Source organism: Cervus elaphus, chromosome 20 (genome assembly GCF_910594005.1).
Source record: "Cervus elaphus chromosome 20, mCerEla1.1, whole genome shotgun sequence".
NCBI classification, from domain to species: domain Eukaryota; kingdom Metazoa; phylum Chordata; class Mammalia; order Artiodactyla; family Cervidae; genus Cervus; species Cervus elaphus.
In genome coordinates, this window is record NC_057834.1 from 30,700,790 (window position 1) to 30,722,081 (window position 21,292).

The window sequence follows — 21,292 nt, forward strand, 5'->3', positions numbered from 1 at the left end:
AGAGCTGAGTTCACTGGTATATGAAAGGACTCAAGCTCTGCTCCAAAGTGTCAATCCTGGGGCCTGAGAGGATAGTGGGGTCATCTAAAGAAGTATAAAGTGTCAGAGAGATTTGAATTCAAGATGATTGAGTGATGGGATTAGCAACATGTTCAGTGGGGTAGAGCCAGCCAGCAGGAAGCTGAAAGAAAGATCTGGAAACTGAACCAGAGTTAGAGATCCAGAAGCCAACATACATAATGAAGGGTAAGGAGAAAGGATGGAATCAAGCATTCACCAGAGAGGTCAATGAGCGAAGAAAGAGCAGCCAGCAGAGAGGAGAAGGTACAGACAGGGGCGCCATGCACGGCCAACAGAGAGCCTGCAGAGAGCTGAATGAGGCATCCCAAGAAAGACAAGGACAGGCTGCCCAAGAAGAAAACTCAAAAAGGCTGAGGACAGAGAAGGGCGACCATCGAACAATTCCTATAGGACAGCCAGGAGTCGGAAGGACACAGCCAGGGACTGAATGAAAATTGAGAAACTGCAGAGAGCAGATCACTCTTTCATGAGGCGTAGCTACAGAAGGAAGAAGACAACATGCTGATGAATAAAAAGGTGGAGAGGAAAGAGTTTCCACATAAGGGAAGGTCACAGCACACTCCTGGGCAGAGGAGTGAGCCAACGGGGGAAGATGGAAGCTTGCAAACATTAGGGTGGGGAGCGATGGGGTAATGAACAGACTAAGGAAAGGTGGGCTACAGCAGATGGAGGGCCAATGAGTCTTAAAAAGAAAGAGGGGGGAAAAATTAATTCTACTTCATAATTTAAAACTTTTGTGTTTCAAAAAGCATACCAAGAAAGCGAAAAGACCACCCACAGAATAGGTGAAAATACTTGCAGACCTACATAATGAATTTGAATACAGAACATATAAAGAACTCTTACCTCGCAGCAATAAAAAAAAAAAAGATAATCCAATTTAAAAATGGGCAAAAGATCTGAACAGACATTTCTCCAAAGATTTGCAAATGACCAATAAATGGCCATGAAAAAATGTTCTGTATCATTAGTCATCAGGGAAATACAAATCAAAACCACAATGAGATACCACTTCATACCTACTAGGATGGCTAGAATCAAAAAGGTGGATTAAAAGAAGTGTCAGTGAGAATGTAGAGAAATCAGAATCCTAACGCATTGCTGTGGAAAAGTAAAATGCTGCAGCCACACTAGAAAAACATCTACTTCTGCTTTATTGTCTACACCAAAGCCTTTGACTATGTGGATCACAGCAAACGGGAAAATTCTTAACGAGATGGGAATACCAGACCCTTATCTGCCTCTTGAGAAACCTGTATGCAGGTCAAGAAGCAACAGTTAGAACTGGCATGGAACAACAGACTGGTTCCAAATAGGAAAAGGAGTACGTCAAGGCTGTATATTGTCACCCTGCTTATTTAACTTATATGCAGAGTACATCATATACTCCAGCTTGGGCTGGAGGAAGCACAAGCTGGAATCAAGATTGCCGGGAGAAATATCAATAACTTCAGATATGCAAATGACACCACCCTTGTGGCAGAAAGCAAAGAACTAAAGAGCTTCTTGATGAAAGTGAAAGAGGAGAGTGAAAAGGTTGGCTTAAAATTCAACATTCAGAAAACTAAGATCATGGCATCTGGTCCCATCACTTCATGGCAAATAGATGGGGAAACAGTGTAAACAGTGACAGACTTTATTTTCTTGGGCTCCAAAATCACTGCAGACAGTGACTGTAGTCATGAAATTAAAAGATACTTGCTCCTTGGAAGAAAAGCTATGACCAACCTAGACAGCATATTAAAAAAGCAGAGACATTACTTTGCCAACAAAGGTCTGTCTAGCCAAAGCTGTGGTTTTTCCAATAGTCATGTATGGATGTAAGAGTTGGACTACACAGAAAGCTGAGCGCCGAAGAACTGATGTTTTAGAACTGTGGTGTTGGAGAAGACTCTTGAGAGTCCCTTGGACTGCAAGGAGATCCAAACAGCCCATCCTAAAGGAAATCAGTCCTGAATATTCAATGGAAGGACTGATGTTGAAGCTGAAGCGCCAATACTTTGGCCACCTGATGTGAAGAACTGACTCATTTGAAAAGACCATGATACTGGGAAAGACTGAAGGCAGGAGCAGAGGGAATGACAGAGGATAAGATGGCTGGATGGCATCACTGACTCGATGCATATGAGTTTGAGCAAGCTCCGGAAGGTGGTGAAGGACAGGGAAGCCTGGTGTGCTACAGTCCATGCAGTCGCAAAGAGTTGGACACCACTAAGCAACTGAACTGAACTGAACACTGGAAAACACTTCGGTAGTCCCATAATGGTTAAACACAGTTACCATACAATCCAGCAGTTTCACTCTTACCTATCTACCCATGAGAATTTAAGCATATATCACACAAAACTTGTACTCGAAATATTTACAGCAGCATTATTCATAATAGTTGAAAAACAAACAAGCTAAATGTTCATCAACTAATAAATGGATAAACAAAATGTGATATATCCATATGATGGAATATTATTTGACCATAAAAAGGAATGAAGTCCTGATACATGCTACAATATGCATGAACCCTGAAAATATAACACACAGTGAAGAAGCCAGTCCCCAAAACCCACACACTCCATGACTCCATCCATATAATATGTCCAGAATAGCCAAGTCTAGAGACAGAAAATAGATTAATCATTGCTTAGGGCTGAGGTGAATGGAGAAGCAGGGGGATGATAGCTAAAGAGTACAGAGTTTCTTTCTGAGGTGATGAAAATATTCTAAAACTGATGATCGTGATGGTTGCACAACACTATGAACATATTAAAAGCTACTTACTGGTATATTTAATTAGTGAATTGTATGGTATGTGAATTATATCTCAATAAAGCTATTAGGGAAAAGGGGGTGGAGAAAAAAATAACTTCTTTTTCCAAAAACGGGGGGGGGGGGCGGGAAAAACGGGGCGGGGGTGGGGGGGGGAAGGTAGCAGAGACCAAGCCCACAGCGTCAAGCAGGAAACTGGGAGGGAAGAAGAGGGTGGTGGGCACGGCCGCAGGCCGCCAGGAGGGCAGAAGTGCAGCAGGAGGTCACAGCTAAGGGCAGCCTCAAAGCAACGAGATGAGAGGAGGCAGGTAACAACGATCAAAGAAAGCATTCTGAAGATCTGAGTTCTGGAAGTAGCACATTATGAGTGAACAATAATAAACAGCCAGTCTGATTAGGGTCTTGGATACGGGTGACTGGCAAAGGTTGCATGTCACGGACAGTGTAATCTTGACCACTAAATGGACTAATGGGACATTTTGGGCAAAGGAGATGTGGCAACATCATGGAATGTACTGATAGGATAGAAAGAGATTTGCTCTCAAGTTCTAAAATACCGGCTGTGGAGTAACACCCTGGGAAGCCTGAGAGCAAAATAAGGCTGAATAAAAACAGGTATTGTTTCTAAGCAGTACCGTATCTTTGAGACTCATCATCCCCCAGACTCATCTGGTCCAGACAGAAGGGAACAATGGATTTTAAAGCATCTGGACAAATACCTACTAAGGTGAAATAACCTGCACTTCAATGATGACATCAGCGAATACACAAGGGCATCTATCTGAATCTGTACTTGTCCACAATCCTGGAAGACAGGACTCTTGCGGATGGGGGGGTGGGGGTGGAGAGGGTGTGGAGAGCACACACCTGGAACATATCAGTGTTGGTTCTGATCACAGAACCAAAATCACAGCTTCTTATGAAGCTGTTAGGCTAGGTTCAAGTTAGAGTACCCCATTTATGGTGAATCAGTGTATGTAACATCCTAACCTGGAAGCCTCAAGACAGTGTGTTTAAGATTCATCCATAGGAAACCTGTGGTGTGGGGTTATTGGAATCTCTAAAATCCACAACCACATCATCAGCCAGTCAAGCCATTTAGCAAACAGGGAAATAATGACTAGAGAATTCAGTTCAGATTTGACCAAGAACTCACAAATCCCCCACATCACTCAGCAATAAGACAATAACAACTTTCAGACTTTTTATAATTGGTCATTTCTTCCACTTGATAAATAATTTGATACTGTTGGTATATATAGACGTACCTGATGTTGGGGGAAGGAGTTATACACAGAAGCATGAGACAAGGCCCTCAGAGAACACTCATCATTGGAGAAGGCATATGAAGAAGGGAGAGAACACAAAATTTTACGGTTGACCGTGATCCCAAGATGGCTTCAGCATTATCTCTCATCCTACATGCACTCTTGCACAGTGACCATGACGCTCTCCACCAAGAAGTGAAGTCTCCTGCTCCTCCTCTTGAATCTAAGCTAGGCAATGGCCTGATCTGACCAACAGAACACAGAAGTGATTCTGTGTACTTCGGAGCCCAGGCCTTAAGAGCTTCCACCTTCCCTGCATGAAACATTCCCTATTGAAAGCCAGCTGCCAGATCAAAGGGCCACCATGCTATGAAGAAACCCAAGCTACCCAGTGGAGAAGACCGCCATGTGGAGGACCACCTCGGCACAGCCATGAGGTGGAGCCTTCTAGGACAAGACCCGCCATTGCAGAATGAAGCCAAGTGAGTGAGCAGGTCGGCACCACGGTGAACAGAAGAACAGCCCGGCAAAGCCCTGACTGAATTCCTGGCTCAAGAATCATGAGCAGATTAAACAGACCTTGTCTTAAGCCACTGAGTTTTGAGATAGCTTGTTACACAGCAACAGATAACTGAAACCAACTTGAAGCCAGGAAACTAGGAATGAGTCCCGGTTCTGTTCTTACCTAGCTACGGGTCCTTGGGTCAACAACTTCCCCTCTGGACCTCAATTTCCTCATCTGTAAAATGAGGAAGTTGTAGGAGTGAGCTAAGGTGCTTTTTATTTCTGATAGGCTATGCCATACACGCCCAGATCAGTGAGTGTACTGGGCGATGAGAGCTAGGAACACAGAGGGAGCTACTACGTCAGGGTGAGGTGAGGGGCCACGCCCTAGGACTCAAAAGCGCTGCAATATGAGACTTAAGTGAGGCAGCACCTGAAACAGTGCATGCTCCATAGTAACTATTCACTAAACATCAGCTATAATCATTACCCTCTCATCAGTTCTGTGACCCTGGGCAAGTTAATCTCTCTGATTCCCTTTTTTTTCCATCTGAAAAATGGAAACAACTCTATCATTCCCCCTGCCACATAAGGAAAACTTTGTGTGTGTGAAAGTCCCATGAAAATCAAAAATCAACCTACAAATGTAAAGCATAACTGTGCTATTAATACTCTTCTTCTTTGCACCATTATCATCAGAGGTCTTCTTCTTCGCACCCAGCAAGCAGAAACAGTCAGTTGATGGCACTGGCCACCAGGAAGGTATACTAAGAGAGAGAAAGTGGGAGGCAGATAGAAAGGAGCCACACAGGCTTTCAAGCCTTGAAGGACTTCTACCACCCACCCCTCAGCAATGGTCAGTAAGCCAAGTGCCCTTTCTGACACAGAGGGCAGTATCCCTTAAGAGCAGCTCCCAGCCCAAGATTATATCTGAAAGAGTCCAGCACTAAAAACTTGAATAATTTTCTACATCAGAGTCAGAGAGGTCAGCAACCTAAGGATGCCCCACCGGTGAACCATAAATCAGACCATCCGCCCAGCACAGAGTGAACATTCCATAAAAATTAGTAAATGAGTGAGCATTGGATTTGAGAGTCTACAGTCAAAGCTCCCAGGTTTAAACCATAGCTCTGCCATACACAGAGCTAAAGCAGGCAACATATCCTCGTTGATAAGATATAAAGAGATGCACCTACAGAGACCTCCAGGGAAGCAGTGAGAATCACATGAAATACTACAGGTGAAACACCTCTAGGATTCTGCTTGACAATTAAATGGATGATGTGGTTTTTAAGTGCACAGAACCTCTGACACCCAGATGCCTTTCCTAGCCATAACCTTTCAATCTCTGCAGCACCCTGAAAATGAAAATGCAGCACATCCATCCAAAAAGTCACTCCATCCAGTGTTGATCCTGAAAAACTGCCAGCCCTTGGGAGGCAAAGATCTGGGCTCATTTTCCAAGGGTATCTGACAAGGCAGCATGGATACATTTACATTTTACAGCCTGTGCTTTTCCAAAACAAGGAATGAGTGTGGCGTGTATTTAACCCTGAAATCCCAGTGATCATGCACTTCCGTGGACACTGCTCAGGAGGGATGTGAGAGCCAGCCAGACGAGGCACTTGCCAGATGCTCACGGGACAGAAAAGCTTCTACTTCCACCTCTGCTCAGGTCTCAGCTGACATGATTTGAATGTACTGGTGTCCAGCATGGATTACGAACAGCTGGGATTTAGGACCCAGTTCTCAAAGTCAGCCCTGCCCTTTCTTCCCCACTTCACCATTCTCAAAGCAGAACCCTTGGTGTGCTACACTCCAGATCTGTAACGGGAACACAGCGGGGACCAACTGTGGTTCCCCCTCCTCTTATCAGGCACCACTGTGTGTGAATCCAGGGAAGTTACTATAGGAACTGCACCCTCAGTGTTTCTCCAATTCTGGTCCCAATCACCTGCATTAAAGCACCTGGAATGCTCCTTAGAGGTGCAGTCCCAGTCTCTCCCCAGATGTGTCAGGTTAGGACTGGGGGCGGCAACAGAGTTTTCAACAACCTCGCCTGGTGATTCTTATGCATGCTAGGTTATGAGTCCTAGTTAGGACCAAACTAGCAGAGACTGTGAGAAAAGAATTAAAAGGTTAAAAACACTTTAATTCTGATCTCTCTTCTGCCACCCAGCCTTGCAAAACAGACTACTGGTGAACCAAACAAGACCACAGCCAACTGCCCAGTTCATGCGTGTCCGAGAAAATTAAGTCATGATGTGATGAAAACTCATACCTTAAAATTTAAAAACCTGCTCACCAAAGCAACAGGCCCAGACAAAAATTAACCCATCTGATCTGGTATCAGACCAAGCAGATCTATTCTGAGAGAAGCAAGATAAGATCTTGGCTACAGCCCCACTCTGGTCCCAGCCATACCCAGTAATTCAGTTCTGCATTCCACTGCAGGGCTTGATGTCTAGGGGAACAGGGGGTGTCCTCCTAGCTCTAGCAAATATGGTTGGGGGAAGGTTATTCAGGAAGTGGGAGAAAAGGTAAGATTTAACATCACCACGAGAAGGAAAAAAAAAAAAAAACTGAATGATAACTGACTGCACTGGACTTATATCAGACACTCAAAAAGATGTCTCATGAATCGAAGGAAATAGCCACCTGATGGAGTAATCCTTGCCTGAGATGCTTAACACCTTACCTACAAAGTCACAAAGGAGAAAAAGGGAGCAGAGAGTAAAACTGCCTCCCTGTCGAAAGCATTACCTTTTCAAAACCAGCAAGACACAGCCGACTAGGAGGGCTGGTATTTTCTGTCACTCGTCAGTGACAGGCACACAGTAGGTGCTAAGCATCCTTGAGTCTTGAGGAGAGGGCGTCAAGAGGCATGAAGGAAGAGCAGAAGCACTCCTCCCTTGTGATGGGCAGGAACCCCGGGTGCAATCTCAAAAACCAGAACTCCTCACTCTGGGAAGTGCATGACAGGGGGCCAGCCTTATTCACACCTGATGGTGCAGTTCAGAGGCTTCCGCCCCACCACCCCCCTTCTCCCAAGGACGGACCTGGGGCTCTGAGCTGAAAATTCCTGTTGCCGCCCCACCCCGGCCCCCACCGATAAATTCTTCAGCAGCAGTCCCCTACTAGCTGTTGAAACTTAACATTACGCCACAAAACTAGCAACCGGGCAGCTTTCACCACACCTCCCCCTTCAATGACTGGCACTTGCAAAGGAGTCGCGGCTAACAAGGCATTTAGGAATTGACTCTGACACCTGGCTGGGTTTACCAGGAATCTAAAAACAAACCCATCCCTGTATTATTTTCTTCAATCAGGAAGCAGGTATTCCCCTTATAAATAGACCTTCCTGAAAGCACCTCTCCCACGGGATCCCAACAGGTAAATGACACCAAAGCTTCCCTAAACCGATTCTAAAGAACCAAGTCCAGGCTGCGCTCCCCGACTGGCTTCTTCTCAGAAGGAGGGATCCGGGAAGTAACTCAGTGAGTCCTGGGTGGGTAAGGACGGGGCAGTTTGCAGGTGGGAGGAGGGGGATGAAGCAATACCGCTCAAACTTTGCAGTTACTCTTTAGCAGTTCTGGGCAGGAACCCGCGGAATTCTATACAGAGAAGGGGAGTCATCCTCCCTAACAGAAAGGCCCCCAAATCAGCCTAGCCCAGCAGTTCTGCGTCCGGGATGGCTGCGCATCCCATCCGCTCAGACATGCCCCCTCCGGGACAGTCCCTTCCCCGGGGCCCCTCACCTTGGCCTCGAAGCAGATGCCGTGCTGGAAGGCGTCCTCGTTGTGCAAGGGGATCCGCAGGTCGTGACCATCGTCCACAAGGTTGTACTTGGTTTTGCTGGGCATGGTGACCCGCGGTGGACCGGCTCCTTCAGAGGCGGCGGTGGCAGGAAGGGGCTGGCGAGACCGCGGGGAGGGGAGGCGGGAGCCGGGGGCGGCGGCCCGCGGCGGGGGCGCAAGTGGAGGGTCGCCGGGCGGGAGGCGCCCCGGCCGCGGAAGCCCGGACTCGGAGAGACGCCGAGGGCCGGGCTGCGCGGATGCGGGCGACGCGAGCGGCGCTGTGGCCGCGCAATTCCTGCCGGCGAGGAAGGCGGCGGGGGCGGCGGTGGGAGCGGGCAGCGCGGCGCCCAGGCCGGGGGAGGGGAGCGGTGGGCGCGCGGCCCGCGCTGGGACTGGGCGCGGCGCTGGCCCGGGAACAGAGGCGCGGACAGCCCGGGACGAGGAAGAAAAGGCGGCGGCGGCGGCGGAGCTGGGTGCCTGTCACGGAGACGCCGGAGCAGCCGCCGGCGAGCGACTCCTCCTGCGGGGCGGGCCCGGGCCGGCTCCTCCCGCAGGGCGCCCAGGCTCCGCCCGCCGCCGGGGCCGCCCCCGCGCTGCCCGCCGAGCAGGTGAAAGTCCCCGGGAGCCTCGCGCCCGGCTCTGCCCGCGTCCTAGGGCCGGACCCCGGGAACTTCGCCCTGACCCTGGATCGCCGGGGTCTCGGGAACGCAGGCTCCTGTTTCTGTTTTTACAGGCAGCCTGAGCCAGGCTGCTAATAGTTAGCAGCAGCGGCGCCGTGGGTTTTCTGGTTTTGCTTTTGGAGGGGGGAGGGGCTGGTGTTTGTTGTGTTGTTTTTCTGTTTTACCGGGAAGGCCCAGGTCCTGGCCCGTGTGTATTCAGACCTCTCATTCTGAGAGTTTCCTTTCTCTGGAGAATCAAGACTGCACCCAAATGGAGGACGGTCGCAGGTGCTTTGTATTCGTTCCTTTGAGCTGTGTTTTGTGACTTGTATTATTGGGGGGTTGTGGGGGTGCCCTTGGGGGTGGTTTTAGCATTAATATTAAAACCATAAGCCTCATGGAAATGCAATAGGCCGAAGAAGAGTACCAAGGACAAAAGAACCCACAACGTTTCTATTTTCTTAAACAACCTACAACTGGCTGTGGACAAAATGGGCTTCCAAGTCGTTTCTGACATGTTACTCTTCCTATCATAGGAAGTGCTTCAGTTCATTTGCTTATTGTTAAGAAGCGGCCCATTCACGTTTCTCCTTTACACCAAGAGTTTTTTTGCCATGCAAAAATGTGCAGGGGCGGGGGCAAAGGGACAGTTAGTGACCAATTATGTATTAGACCACATGGGTAGAGGAACATGGTTTAATACTACCCCTGAGTCAAAAGTAACCAGATAGACTGGTGCCAAAGCTAGCCCAGCCTGACATCACTGAGAGCCAATGGGCAGCAACCCTGTTGGATTCAAGTTAAACCTACTCATATCTTGTGGACACACCCACCCAGGACAACTTGACATACAGACGCTATTGTTGTATAGTCAAGGCCCCAAAAGGATCACAATAAAATCACTTCCCAGAGGCATGTCTTCCTATAATATTTCTGTGATACATTCATATACGAGAACGCATTATTGTCATAAATATATTTCTTATTTTGCCCCATTGTGAGAAGTACAATTGCTCTTTCCTATATGTTGCCTGATCCCTACCTGCTGAAATTACTGGTCAAGACGTAGCCTCTTCTGGGATATCTCCTTATGTGAAAGCAAACTGATGACTCAAACAAATTAATCACGTAACTTCTGCTGTGTAAACTTTATTATATTCATAAATATTAGTAAGAACCAAAAATAATTTGCACGGAGGAAATGCACCACTAACCTTTTTATAAATACAGGACATGAAAGTCTAATCAGGCATGTTTGACTCTTTGAATGTCACCGTGGTTTTAATATGCATCATAATGCCCTCTCTAAAACCTGGCATAGGAACTCAACAACTAATAGGCAAGACCTTAAGTAACTCCTTCATTTGCATCTCATATTCCCTCCTGAATTTAAAAAGTCTTCTGAACTCCAAATGGCCTTTATTTTAATAGATTAACTTGGGTCCCACTGGAATGCTACATTTACCAGAGTTTTGTATCTAACTCTGTAACACATTCTTTGTACACCAGACACAAAAAGCTAAAGCCCCACAGATATTTCAGGATCTAGTACAGAGTCTGCTACATAGTAGACATCCAATAATTATTTATGGACTTGAATAATAATAATAGCTAATATTCATTGAGCTTTATGTGTCAGGCATTGTTGTTAGAGCCTTGCCTATATTATCTTATGTAATATTCACAACAACCCTAAGGTAAGCCCCATTTTATGAAGAAACTGAGGCAGACAGGATGGCGTAACTTGCCCAAGGTCACACACTTAGAATGGAAAGAAGACAAAATTTAAATCCAATTCTTTGTCAAGGAGTGTTTCCATTAGCGTGGATTGTCATAAAAATCTTACTGCAAATGATATGCATATCAAATGCAGGGTCCATGTTTTATTTAGGTGTTTTTTTATTGCTAAGCTATATTTGCTCCGCTTCAGTTAGATGAAATGTTCCCAATAGGAGGGATCTGTCCTCATCTTTGGCCTCCACTTACTATAGCATCAGAGCCACACACGCACAAAAACACCCTTCTTCCAGAAACAATGGACATCCAAAGTAATTTCCTTTTTTTTTTGGCAGATATTTCAATCTTGTTTTTGCACCTTTAAATACAATTGAACTTCTCTCACAGTATTTCCGATTTTTTTAATCCCTTAAAGTGAATGATAGGTACATGTATCATTTTTCATATCCTTTGGTATTTTAAACACTGCATAATAAGATTTTAATCTGATGTATGTTTAATTTAAAAAATAGATTGCTAAAGCATACAATACTTCTTATGTTAAATTTTATTAAAATTTTGCTTAAAAATGAATTGAAAACAAAATCCTAACACTGAACTCAAGAAATGGAAACTACTCAGAGATCTAATCCAGCTCCTTCATAAATCCAAAGGAATAGAAACCCAGAGAGGTTAATTTGCCTAGTCATCACTATAGGCTGAAGAAGAAGTGAAGTCAAGTGGCTCAGTCATGTCCAACTCTTTGCTACCCTATAGACTGTAACCTGCCGGGCTCCTCTGTCCATGGGATTCTCTAGGCAAGAATACTACAGTGGGTTGCCATTTCCTTCTCCAGAGGATCTTCCCAACGCACAGGTTGAACCTGGGTCTCCCGCATTGCAGGCAGATTCTTTACCCTCTGAGCCACCAGGGAAGCCTAGATCTCCTGACTCGGTAATCTTTTCATCACACAAATATGGATTTAAAATAAATTGATGGCAAACTTTATTCTTAGCACATTTGAAACTGAGAAAATTCGTTTTTGATCATAAAATACCTGCTTTGCTATGCTAAGTACATCCTATGCTTTGTCTCACGTGACCATATGTGGTAGGTACTGTCAGTCCCCATTTCAGAGGTGAGGAAACTGGGGCTGAGTGAGAGAAGTAGCTGGTTAGGTCATAAAGCAGTAAGTCCTGAGAATCCTTTCATGACTATAACCAGCAAAGAATGAAGAGTATGTCAGCTTGCTCAGCACTGCTCAGATACACAAACAGAGCTCATAAAATCTTTAATAATATTAAATGTTAATATGTAATGGTTTCTTTCCATTAGCTATCACTTAACTCCAAAAAGCTCCGATTATTTTTTTCATGGCACCATTTTTACTTGACAGTGTCTCCATAGGCACGTAGATTTAGAAATCATTAGCCTGTTTTAAAAGGTGTCAGTAAAAATATTGAGTGATTTCTCTGCCATTCCCCCAACAATATCCTCTATCACTAATAGTCTCTAACCCAAGTTTGGTTTATTATGATCTTTTATTTTGTAAGCAACAATTTTCTTTTGGCTGTGCTGAGTCTTCATTACACGTGTGGGCATCATAGTTGCAGTGCTTGGGAGCTTGGTTACCCTGCAGCATGTGGGATCTTAGTTCCCCATCCTGGGATCGAACCTGCATCCCCTGCATTAGAAGGCAGATTCTTAACCATGGGACCACCAGGGAAGTTATAAGCAACAATTTAGGATGTTTGTCCCATAAAAAAAGATTATTCTAAAAGATATTGCATATTTTGATGCTGGCCTACATATTTTTCCCCTTGTGATTGAAATTGACTCCCCACACTGGTAAGTAATGGGGGTACCCCCATTACAAGAGCAAGCTACATTTGCTATTGAGTCATTCATTTATGTTTTAAAGGTAAGTTTTGAGGGTTTCCCTGGTGACTCAGTAGTAAAGAATCCTCCTGCCAATGCCAGAGGCACAGGTTCAATCCCTGGTCCAGGAAGATCCCACATGCCACAGCACAACTAAGCCCATGTGCCGCTCCATAGCTACTAAGCCTGTGTTTCAGAGCCTGGAAGCCACAACTACTGAAGCCTGCGAGCCCTAGATCCTGTGCTTGGCAGTAAAAGAAGCCATCTCAGTGAGAAGCTCATATACTAGAGAGCCCCCACTCGCCACAACTAGAGAAAAGCCCACGCAGCAATGAAGACCCAACACAACTAATAAACAAATATTTTTTAGAGTCTTTTTCTACAAAATTATGCAAGTTATATTTTTATAAACTGAATACTTTTTCTAATCAACTTCCAGATGGAATGCTTTCTGGGCTCCAAGCTTTCCTCAACAGCTCGCAAGTGCAGGCAAAATTAGAGAAAGGGGGAATGCAGGCTGAGTGAGAGGCAGTGGCTGGAGACCTTCCCTCCACAGCACTTTTCCACCTGCCCCTGGGCCAGAAAGGCATGAAGCAAATAGCACAGAAAGGTATGGCTACTTTCAGAGGGCCCACAGGCTGCTTAGCAACCTTCTTTCTCTTGGAACGCTTAGGGGGAATTAAAAGATCTAGAGGAGGGAGCAAGGTTTGAAGAATTTTGAGTTGAAGAAAGATGGTTGGGTTTCCCTTTTTCTTGTACATTCTTCTAAGAATATTTCTTGGATGGTGTAGCCATTCCCAGCTTCCAATTCAAAATATTGTTTTTCAAGTTAAAGTTAATAGCTGTGTTTCTTGGACCTGCCTAATATTTCAGGTGAGAAATAGTTATTGATGCAACAGTTTTTGGTCAAAAAGCCTTTTGATTGGAGGCAATAAAATCATATTTAACAAGTATTTCTGCTATAATACTTTCCCAGGGGTAGCAGGGTTTATAAGAGAGTTATATACATCCTTAATGTGACATATACTTTTAAATGCAAAAAGTAATTTAAGTACGATCAAAGTATAAAGTGAGAGGCATCATTTCTAAGTGTCATGGAGGGAAAGGAAGAATAAAGCTCATTGGGACCAGCTTGGTCAGGAAAGACGTTAAGAAGGAGGTGAGGCTGATTATTAGAGAAATACAAATCAAAACTACAATGAGGTATCACCTCACCCCTGTCAGAATGGCCATCACTAAAAAGCCTCCCAGGAATTCCCTAGCGGTCTGGTGGTTAGGACTCAGCTTTAACTGCTAAGGGTGCCTGTTCAACTTATTATCAAATAAATAATAAAAAGTCTACAAATAACAAATGTTGGAGAGGGTGTGGAGAAATTGGTACCCTCCTGCACTGTTGGTGGGAATGTAAATTGGTGTAGCCACTATGGAAAACAGTGTGGGGGTTCCTCAAAAACTAAAAATAGAATTACCATATGACCCAGCAGTGCCATTCCTGGGCATATATCCAGATAAAACCATAATTCAAAAAGATACATACACCCCAATATTCATAGCAGCGCTATTCACAGTAGCCAAAACATGGAAACAATCTAAATGTCAATCAGCAGATGAGTGGATAAAAATGACATGATACATATATACCATAGAGTATACTTTTTATAGTCAGCCATAAAAAAGTACAAAACAATGCCATTTGCAGCAACGTGGATGCAACTGGAGATTATCATACGAAGTGAAGTAAGTCACAAAGAGAAAGACAAATACTATATGATATCACTTATATGTGGAATCTAAAATATGGTACTAATGAACCTATCTACAAAACAGAAGCAGATTCGCAGGACTTCCCTGGTGGTACAGTGGATTGGAATCCACCTGCCAATGCAAGGGACATGGGTTTGGTTCCTGGTCCAGGAGGAGTCCACATGCCATGGAGCAACTAGGGCCTGTACGCCCCAACCACTGAGCCTGCATGCTGCAACTACGAAAGCCCGTGTGCTAAGAGCCTATGCTGCACAATAAGAGAAGCCACTGCAATGGGAAACCCACACACCACAGCAGAGGAGGTCTGTTCACTGCAACCAGAGAAAGCCCGCGTGGCAAAGAGCGGGAGAGGAGGGAGAGAGATGTACTGGGAATTTCTAATTGGTAGATACGAACTATTACATTTAGGATGGATAAACAACAAGGTCCCACTGTATAACACAGGGAACTATATTCAGTCTCCTGGGATAAGCTATAAAGGAAAAGAATATTTTGAAAAGAATGTATAAAACTGAGTCACTTTGCTCTATAGCAGAGATTGGCAGGACGTTGTCAATCACCTGTGAAGTGCGATGAAAGTGAAAGTCGCTCAGTCATGTCCAATTCTTTGTGACCCCAGGGACTGTATTATCCAGGCCAGAATACTGGAGTGGATAGCCATTTCCTTCTCCAGGGGATGTTCCCAACCCAGGGATTGAACCCAGGTCCCCCGAATTGCAGGCAGATTCTTTACCAACTGAGCCACCAGGGAAGCCCAACTCTACTTCAGTTAAAAAGAAAGAACAGTCATCCAGATTGGGAGGGAGCAGAAGAAAGAGGTGAGGCTTGAGTCCAGCTTGAAAAGGGAAAGGATTTAAGTAAACAACAGAACAGGAGGTGAGCAGAAGACATGGAAACGGGGTCTGTAGAGACCTTAATCTGGGGCCCCGGGTGATAAGACGACCAGCCAGTCTGGAGGCAGCACAGGAGGGCTTCGGTGTGGGGCCCAGATGACAGCCCTCTGTGGGAAATGTTGAAACTGGGATACGACCCAGGGTGCCAATTCAGAAAGATTACCCTCCTCCCCACCCCCACCGAAAAAGTGAAAGAAAACAACATATGTTTCCTGACCCTTTTGTTTAAGCTACAACTGAAAATGGCACTTAAAGCTAGATGATTGGATTTTCCGTATTATAAGAGCATGTGAGGGGTGGACTGGCCAGTCCTTGTGCTGTTCTCCTCTACCCCCAAGTAAATAATGGTGCAAACAGATAAAGCTGCAACCAATTATGCTTAGGATAGTGGGTCCCAAAGTGCCTCCACACTGCTCGCTTCCAGATGCTGGTTTCCAATTCCTGCTTCTAGTCCACTTTAGCTTTGGGCCTTCTCACGGACTGGCAGTTTGAGTATTACTTATGTGGGCCATTAGTTTTGTTTATTTGTTTGTTTGTTCATTGGTTTGTTTTAGAGCTCCATAATGGCAAAGAGAATTTCTTTATTTTAGCTGCTCCACTGAAAATTGATTTCTAGAGCCTTCACTTTTACCCCTCCAAACTTAAGTCTCTGTTCCTAAATCTGGGATGACTTTTCATTAGTTATCTATTTAAAACACCAAGTAAGCCCAACTGTTAAAAGTTGGAGCTTGTCTACTCAACTATTAATAAATCTACCCTGTCACTGTAAATGATCCTGGTTCCTCCTTATAAAAGCGACATTCTTAAGAAAGGATGACACAAGGCTGGTGAAAAGACTAGGCAAACACTTGGAAATGCAGTATAAGTAAATATTTTATTTTCAGATCTCTCTCTGGAGGTGTAAATCTTTTAAGCAGCTTTGTAGCTACTTAAAAAATAAAGCTTCCTCCAGACCCCCCACTAGTATTAAAAAAAAAATAAGGAAGAAAGAAAGAAAAATACAGATGTGCAGCGCACCCAGGTCCATTTGGGCATTTAATTCTCCTTCCCGGGTCCTGTATCACTCACTTGGGGCTTTGTGTGTGTGAGTTCAGTTTCAGTTACCCCAGACTTTGATTAACATAACAGGTTCTTCTCTCCACACGCTAATGTTGTCTTTTGAAGTGCGCACAAAGGGAGTGGTACTGTGTTTTTTAAAACTCACAAGCATTTCAGGATAACTAGCAAATTAAATGTTCAGGCCGTATCCAGATCCAGCTTTAGCAGTTTTCCATCATTAGCAACTGCCTCATTCCCTTAAAAGGTCTTGTAATCTCTTTTATAAATCCCTTGACATCACCAGCTGGCCCCTCTCCACACCACTCAGAGCATTTTTCCTGAAACAGTGCTGGAGGGGCCTCAGAATTTTCCACCTCTCTGAGCAGCCAGGGCAATACCATTCACTGGCCAAAGGCAGCCTCTGTAATCTGAGCTCCATATACATGATAACACTTTAATTGCAGCCAAGCTTAATTCAGAACAAATGTTCCTCAAGTCCGTACCTTTTTGGAGAAGCAGGCCAGCTAACAGCTAGAGGAGTGACAGCGTTGAGGTGAGGGTGGGGTTGGTTAATGCAGATCTGTCTGGATGAACGTGCTGAGCACATTACTAATATGCTACTGTGGCCTCATCATCCGCCTCCTTGTGGCCCATGTCCACTCCTGGGACAGGGGCATCATTCCCTGTCTCTGCCTGTTGCCCATGACCGCATATTCCAAGAAAGATCCTTGCCAAGCCTAATGGTGGAATGGGGTTTTCTAATTACTCAAATTTTCTGGTTAGTGGGAAGTTACCGTGGATATAGAGTTGACGAGTGAGAATAAGGGACTTCCTTGGTGGCTAAGTGGCTCAAACTCTGAGCTCCCAATGCAGGGGGCCTGGGTTTGATCCCTAATGAGGGGACTAGATCCTGCATGCCACAGCTAAGACCCAGCACAGCCAAATAAATAAATAAAAGTATTCTGTGCTTCCCAGGTGGTGCAGTGGTTAAGAATCCACCTGCCAATGCAGGAGAAGCAGGAAACAGGGGTTTGACCCCTGCATCGGGAAGATCCCCTGGAGGAGGAAATGGCAACCCACTCCAGTGTTCTTGCCTGGAGTTTTTCCAAGAATACTGGAGTGGATTGCCATTTCCTCCTCCAGGGGATCTTCCCGAGCCAGGGATCAAACCCATATCTCCTGCCTTACAGGCAGATTCTTTACCTTCTGAACCACCAAAGAAGCAATGGAATATTACTCAGCCTTAAAAAGAATGAGATGCTGAGGCATGTTCAACATGGGTGAACTTGATTACATGATGCTAAGTAAACCAATCACAAAAGGACAAATAGTGTGTGGTTCCACTGTATGGGGTTCCTAGAACAGCCAAATTCATGGGGACAGAAAGTATAATAGAGATTACCAGGGACAGAAGGGAGGGGAGAATAGGGAGTTAGAGTTTACTGGGTATTGAGTTTCTGTTTGGAATGATGAAAAATTTCTGAAGATGAATAGTGTTGATGGTTGTTCCACAATACGAATGTGATTAATACCACAGAACTGTATATTTTTAAATGGTGTAAGTGGCTTTTTAAAAGCTTGTTTCTGGAGACATTGTATCTTTAAGCAAGGTGTTTTCATTTCTTGTGGAACTGCAGAGTAATTGTTACAAATATCAGTGATCATTCTTCTGATAAGCAGAAATATCTGATAACCAGATGTTGATTGATATGATCTTAAATCATCACACACGCAGCCTACTTGTGACACTTCAAGTTCTTCTGGAGACAGGTGGGATATTATATACACAAAGACAATGACACATTTTGAAATGTTAGAATATTTGAAACACCTTGAGACCATCTCACATGCTACCTCAAGGCAAGTTTTATGGTTATTTCCATTGAAGTTTTGACAGGTTTTAGAACTCAAGGGTTGTGTGGAATTGGTTTCCATCTAAATATCAAGGGTAGGGTAAAAAGTCTCTTACAAATTCCAGCCATGGGAGAGGGATGTCTTTACACTCAGTATGCATTTACTGAATGACTATGTGTCATTGTCATGAAATATTTATTCAACAGATATTTACTTGTTGCTAATTATGTGCCTATGAAGAGGTCTGAACAGTAAAAGGAATAGATGAAATGATTCCTCTTCTCAACAAACTCACTTCAATCTATCAGAGTTAATACTGGTATTCAGATAGTAAAAAGATAAAGCAGCAAAAATGCCTCAAAGGGTACAAAAGTGATGCCATAAGGGTTCAGAGTGAGAGAAATTACTCTGTATGGCAGTGGGAGTGGGTGACAGTGGGAGATGGGTGGTGACGTAGGAAAAGCTTCGTGGAGGAGGTGGTATTTGAGCTTGGCATTAAAGGATTATATTGTGTTGGCCAAAAAGTTCTTTTGGGTTTTTTCATAAGATGTTACAGAAAAACCTGAACAAACTTTTTGGCCAACTCAATATTACTTCCATGGGCGAGATCAGAAAGGGGCATTCCAGGAAGAGGAAAGAGCCAGTCAGACTCTTGCTAACTGTCACTTAACATACTGAAGGCTGCAGGGCCCGCCTCCCAAGCCTCCTCTGCAGGGACATCATGAGGTCACCTGAGACTCGTTTGTTGTAAGTCAGTGAGTCCTGCTCAGTTGTCCGCTGAGCCCTGCAGGCCCTCCCAGATTAATTCAAGGGGCTTGACTACAGAAATTTAGAATGAGATAAGGAGCACTTGCCAAGACCTATCTGAACTCAGACCTCCAGCCTGTAGCTTTGTGTCCTTGGACCAGAAAATGACAAGGGTCCCAAACAGGGCTTTGCTTCCAGTTTTAGCCAGTAAGAGCAAACGGAGATAGAGAAAGTAGTTGCTTGTTTTGAACACAATTCTTTATAGAAAAGAAAGCAATTAATGCTCTGGGCAGAGAATGAAGCCTGAACTTACTTACCAGCCTGTCTTACACACTTGTGCACACACATGCATACACATACATGATTTCAGGGGCCAGAAGGAATTGCAACACCTCTGTTCTGCACTCACCCACAGCCTGCACCACAAGACCAAAGGATAAAATCCCTTATTTCGCAACACAAATCCCCCAGCAGCGATTACACATTGACCTCTGAGAGTCACACTCTGACAGAGCATGTTTTCTTGACATTTGCTTCTATGGAGAGAAGGTAGGCCTGCCCCCACCTCACCCCCCTGCCCAAGGAGAGGATGTGAAATCACATGTAATGATCTCCTGCCGCATGCTAGGAAGTGCCTGGCACTTTCACTGACTTTATCTCACTTAATCCTCACAGCAACTCTGGAGGTTGGGGATCACCAACTCTACTTATAACTAAGACCTTAGACCTCAAACTCATGCCTATCTATTCCAGATTCCAGGCAACATCCACGTGTAGGAAAAATGTAGGAAGAGGCAAACTTTTCCAAATGCACTTTTCCAACATTCCCAGAGTTGACCTGATGCATGTATGTGTGCTTGCGTAAACACAGGTGTAGCAGAGACACAAGCATGGGCTCAGCCATCACACTGCCTGAATTTAAATCCTGGCTGCATCTCTTGGGAGCTCTGTAACCTTGGTAACATAATTAACCTCTCTGTTCCTTTCCATTTTGTAAAATGTAAACAATGATAACATTTATGATATTTGAGATAGTCTTCAAAATAATATGGGATGAAGAATTATATGTGGATATAAGTGAAACAAGATTGGTCATGAGTTGATCATTATAGTTGTTTAGTCCCTAAGTTGTGTCTAATTCTTTTGTGACCCTATGGACTGTAGCCCACCAGGCTACATGGTGGGCTGTCCATGGGATTTCCCAGGCAAGAACACTTGAATCAGTTGCCAATTCCTTCTCCAGGGAATCTTCCTGACTGATCAAACCCGTGTTTCCTGCATTGGCAGGCAGATTCTTTACTGCTAAGCCACCAGGGAAGCCCTTGATAGTTATTGTACATGGGAGTTCATCACATTCTTTTGGTCTGCTTTTGCATATGTTTGGCATCTTCCATTAAAAAAGTTTTAAAGAGTATCATTCACAAGAGCCCAAAGGTGGAGACAACCCAGATGTCCATTAACAGATGAATAAATCAATAAAACATAATACGTACATATAGTGGGATCTCACTCCGCTTTGAAAAGGAGTGAAGTTCTGCTCTCTTCCCTGTGGGGTCCAGGCGTGCATTGTCTGCAGACAGCAGCCTCCTGGCAGTGTGTGCAGCCTGCGGCCTCTGTGGGGGCCCTAAGCAGGCCTGGAGTCAGCCCTTGCCAGTGGACATTCATGACTGGCATGTGCCCCCGGTCTAGGCTCCAGATAGGCGTGTGCCGTGCCTTTGGAAAGCCCCTGGGCACAGTGGCCAGGGTTCACATTGCCCAAGTCATGATGTCCATCCGTACCAAGCTGCAAAACAAGGAGCCTGTGACTGAGGCCCTAACAGGGCCAAGTGCAAGTTCCCTGGCCACCAGAAGATCCATGTCTCCAAGAAGTGGGGATTTACTAAGTTTAAGGCTGGTGAATTTGAAAACATAGTGGCAGGAAAGTGACTCATCCTGGATGGCTATGGGGTCAAATGTGTCCCTAATTGTGGCCCCCTGGTCAAATGGCCCGCCCTGCATTTATGAGAGCTTTGTCTTGTCCCCTCCTTACTCACACCCACCAATAAATCCTACTTTCTTGTCAAAAAAAAAAAAAAATGAATGAAATTCTGACATATATAGTATGGGTGAACTTTAAAGAATTATGCTAAGTGACATAAGCCAGTCACAAAAGGACAGATATTGTACTATTACACTTACATGAGATACCTAGAATAGACAATTTCATAGAGAGCGAAAGTGGAATAGAGATTGCCAGGCTTCTCTGTCCGTGGGGATTCTCCAGGCAAGAATACAGGAGTGGGTTTTCATGCCTTCCTCCAGGGGATCTTCCCAACCCTGGTATCAAACCC

The 21,292-nt window shown here is 44.8% G+C and overlaps 1 protein-coding gene and 1 non-coding gene across 3 annotated transcripts in view; one reads left to right on the forward strand and one right to left on the reverse strand.

Moving 5' to 3' along the window:
- C20H1orf226 (chromosome 20 C1orf226 homolog) overlaps positions 1-8,916 on the reverse strand; it is a 344,131-nt gene extending 335,215 nt beyond the window's left edge. For both annotated transcript variants that reach the window (XM_043876285.1, XM_043876284.1), the window contains exon 1: positions 8,375-8,916. In XM_043876285.1, coding sequence (XP_043732220.1) covers positions 8,375-8,479 — 105 coding nt within the window. In that variant the 5' untranslated portion in view covers positions 8,480-8,916. The remainder of the gene's footprint in view (positions 1-8,374) is intronic.
- Positions 8,917-20,478: 11,562 nt separating this feature from the next.
- LOC122678535 lies at positions 20,479-20,608 on the forward strand. Its single transcript, XR_006336194.1, has one exon. It is a non-coding gene; the product is annotated as a small nucleolar RNA SNORA70 (small nucleolar RNA).
- The last annotated feature ends 684 nt before the right edge of the window (positions 20,609-21,292 follow it).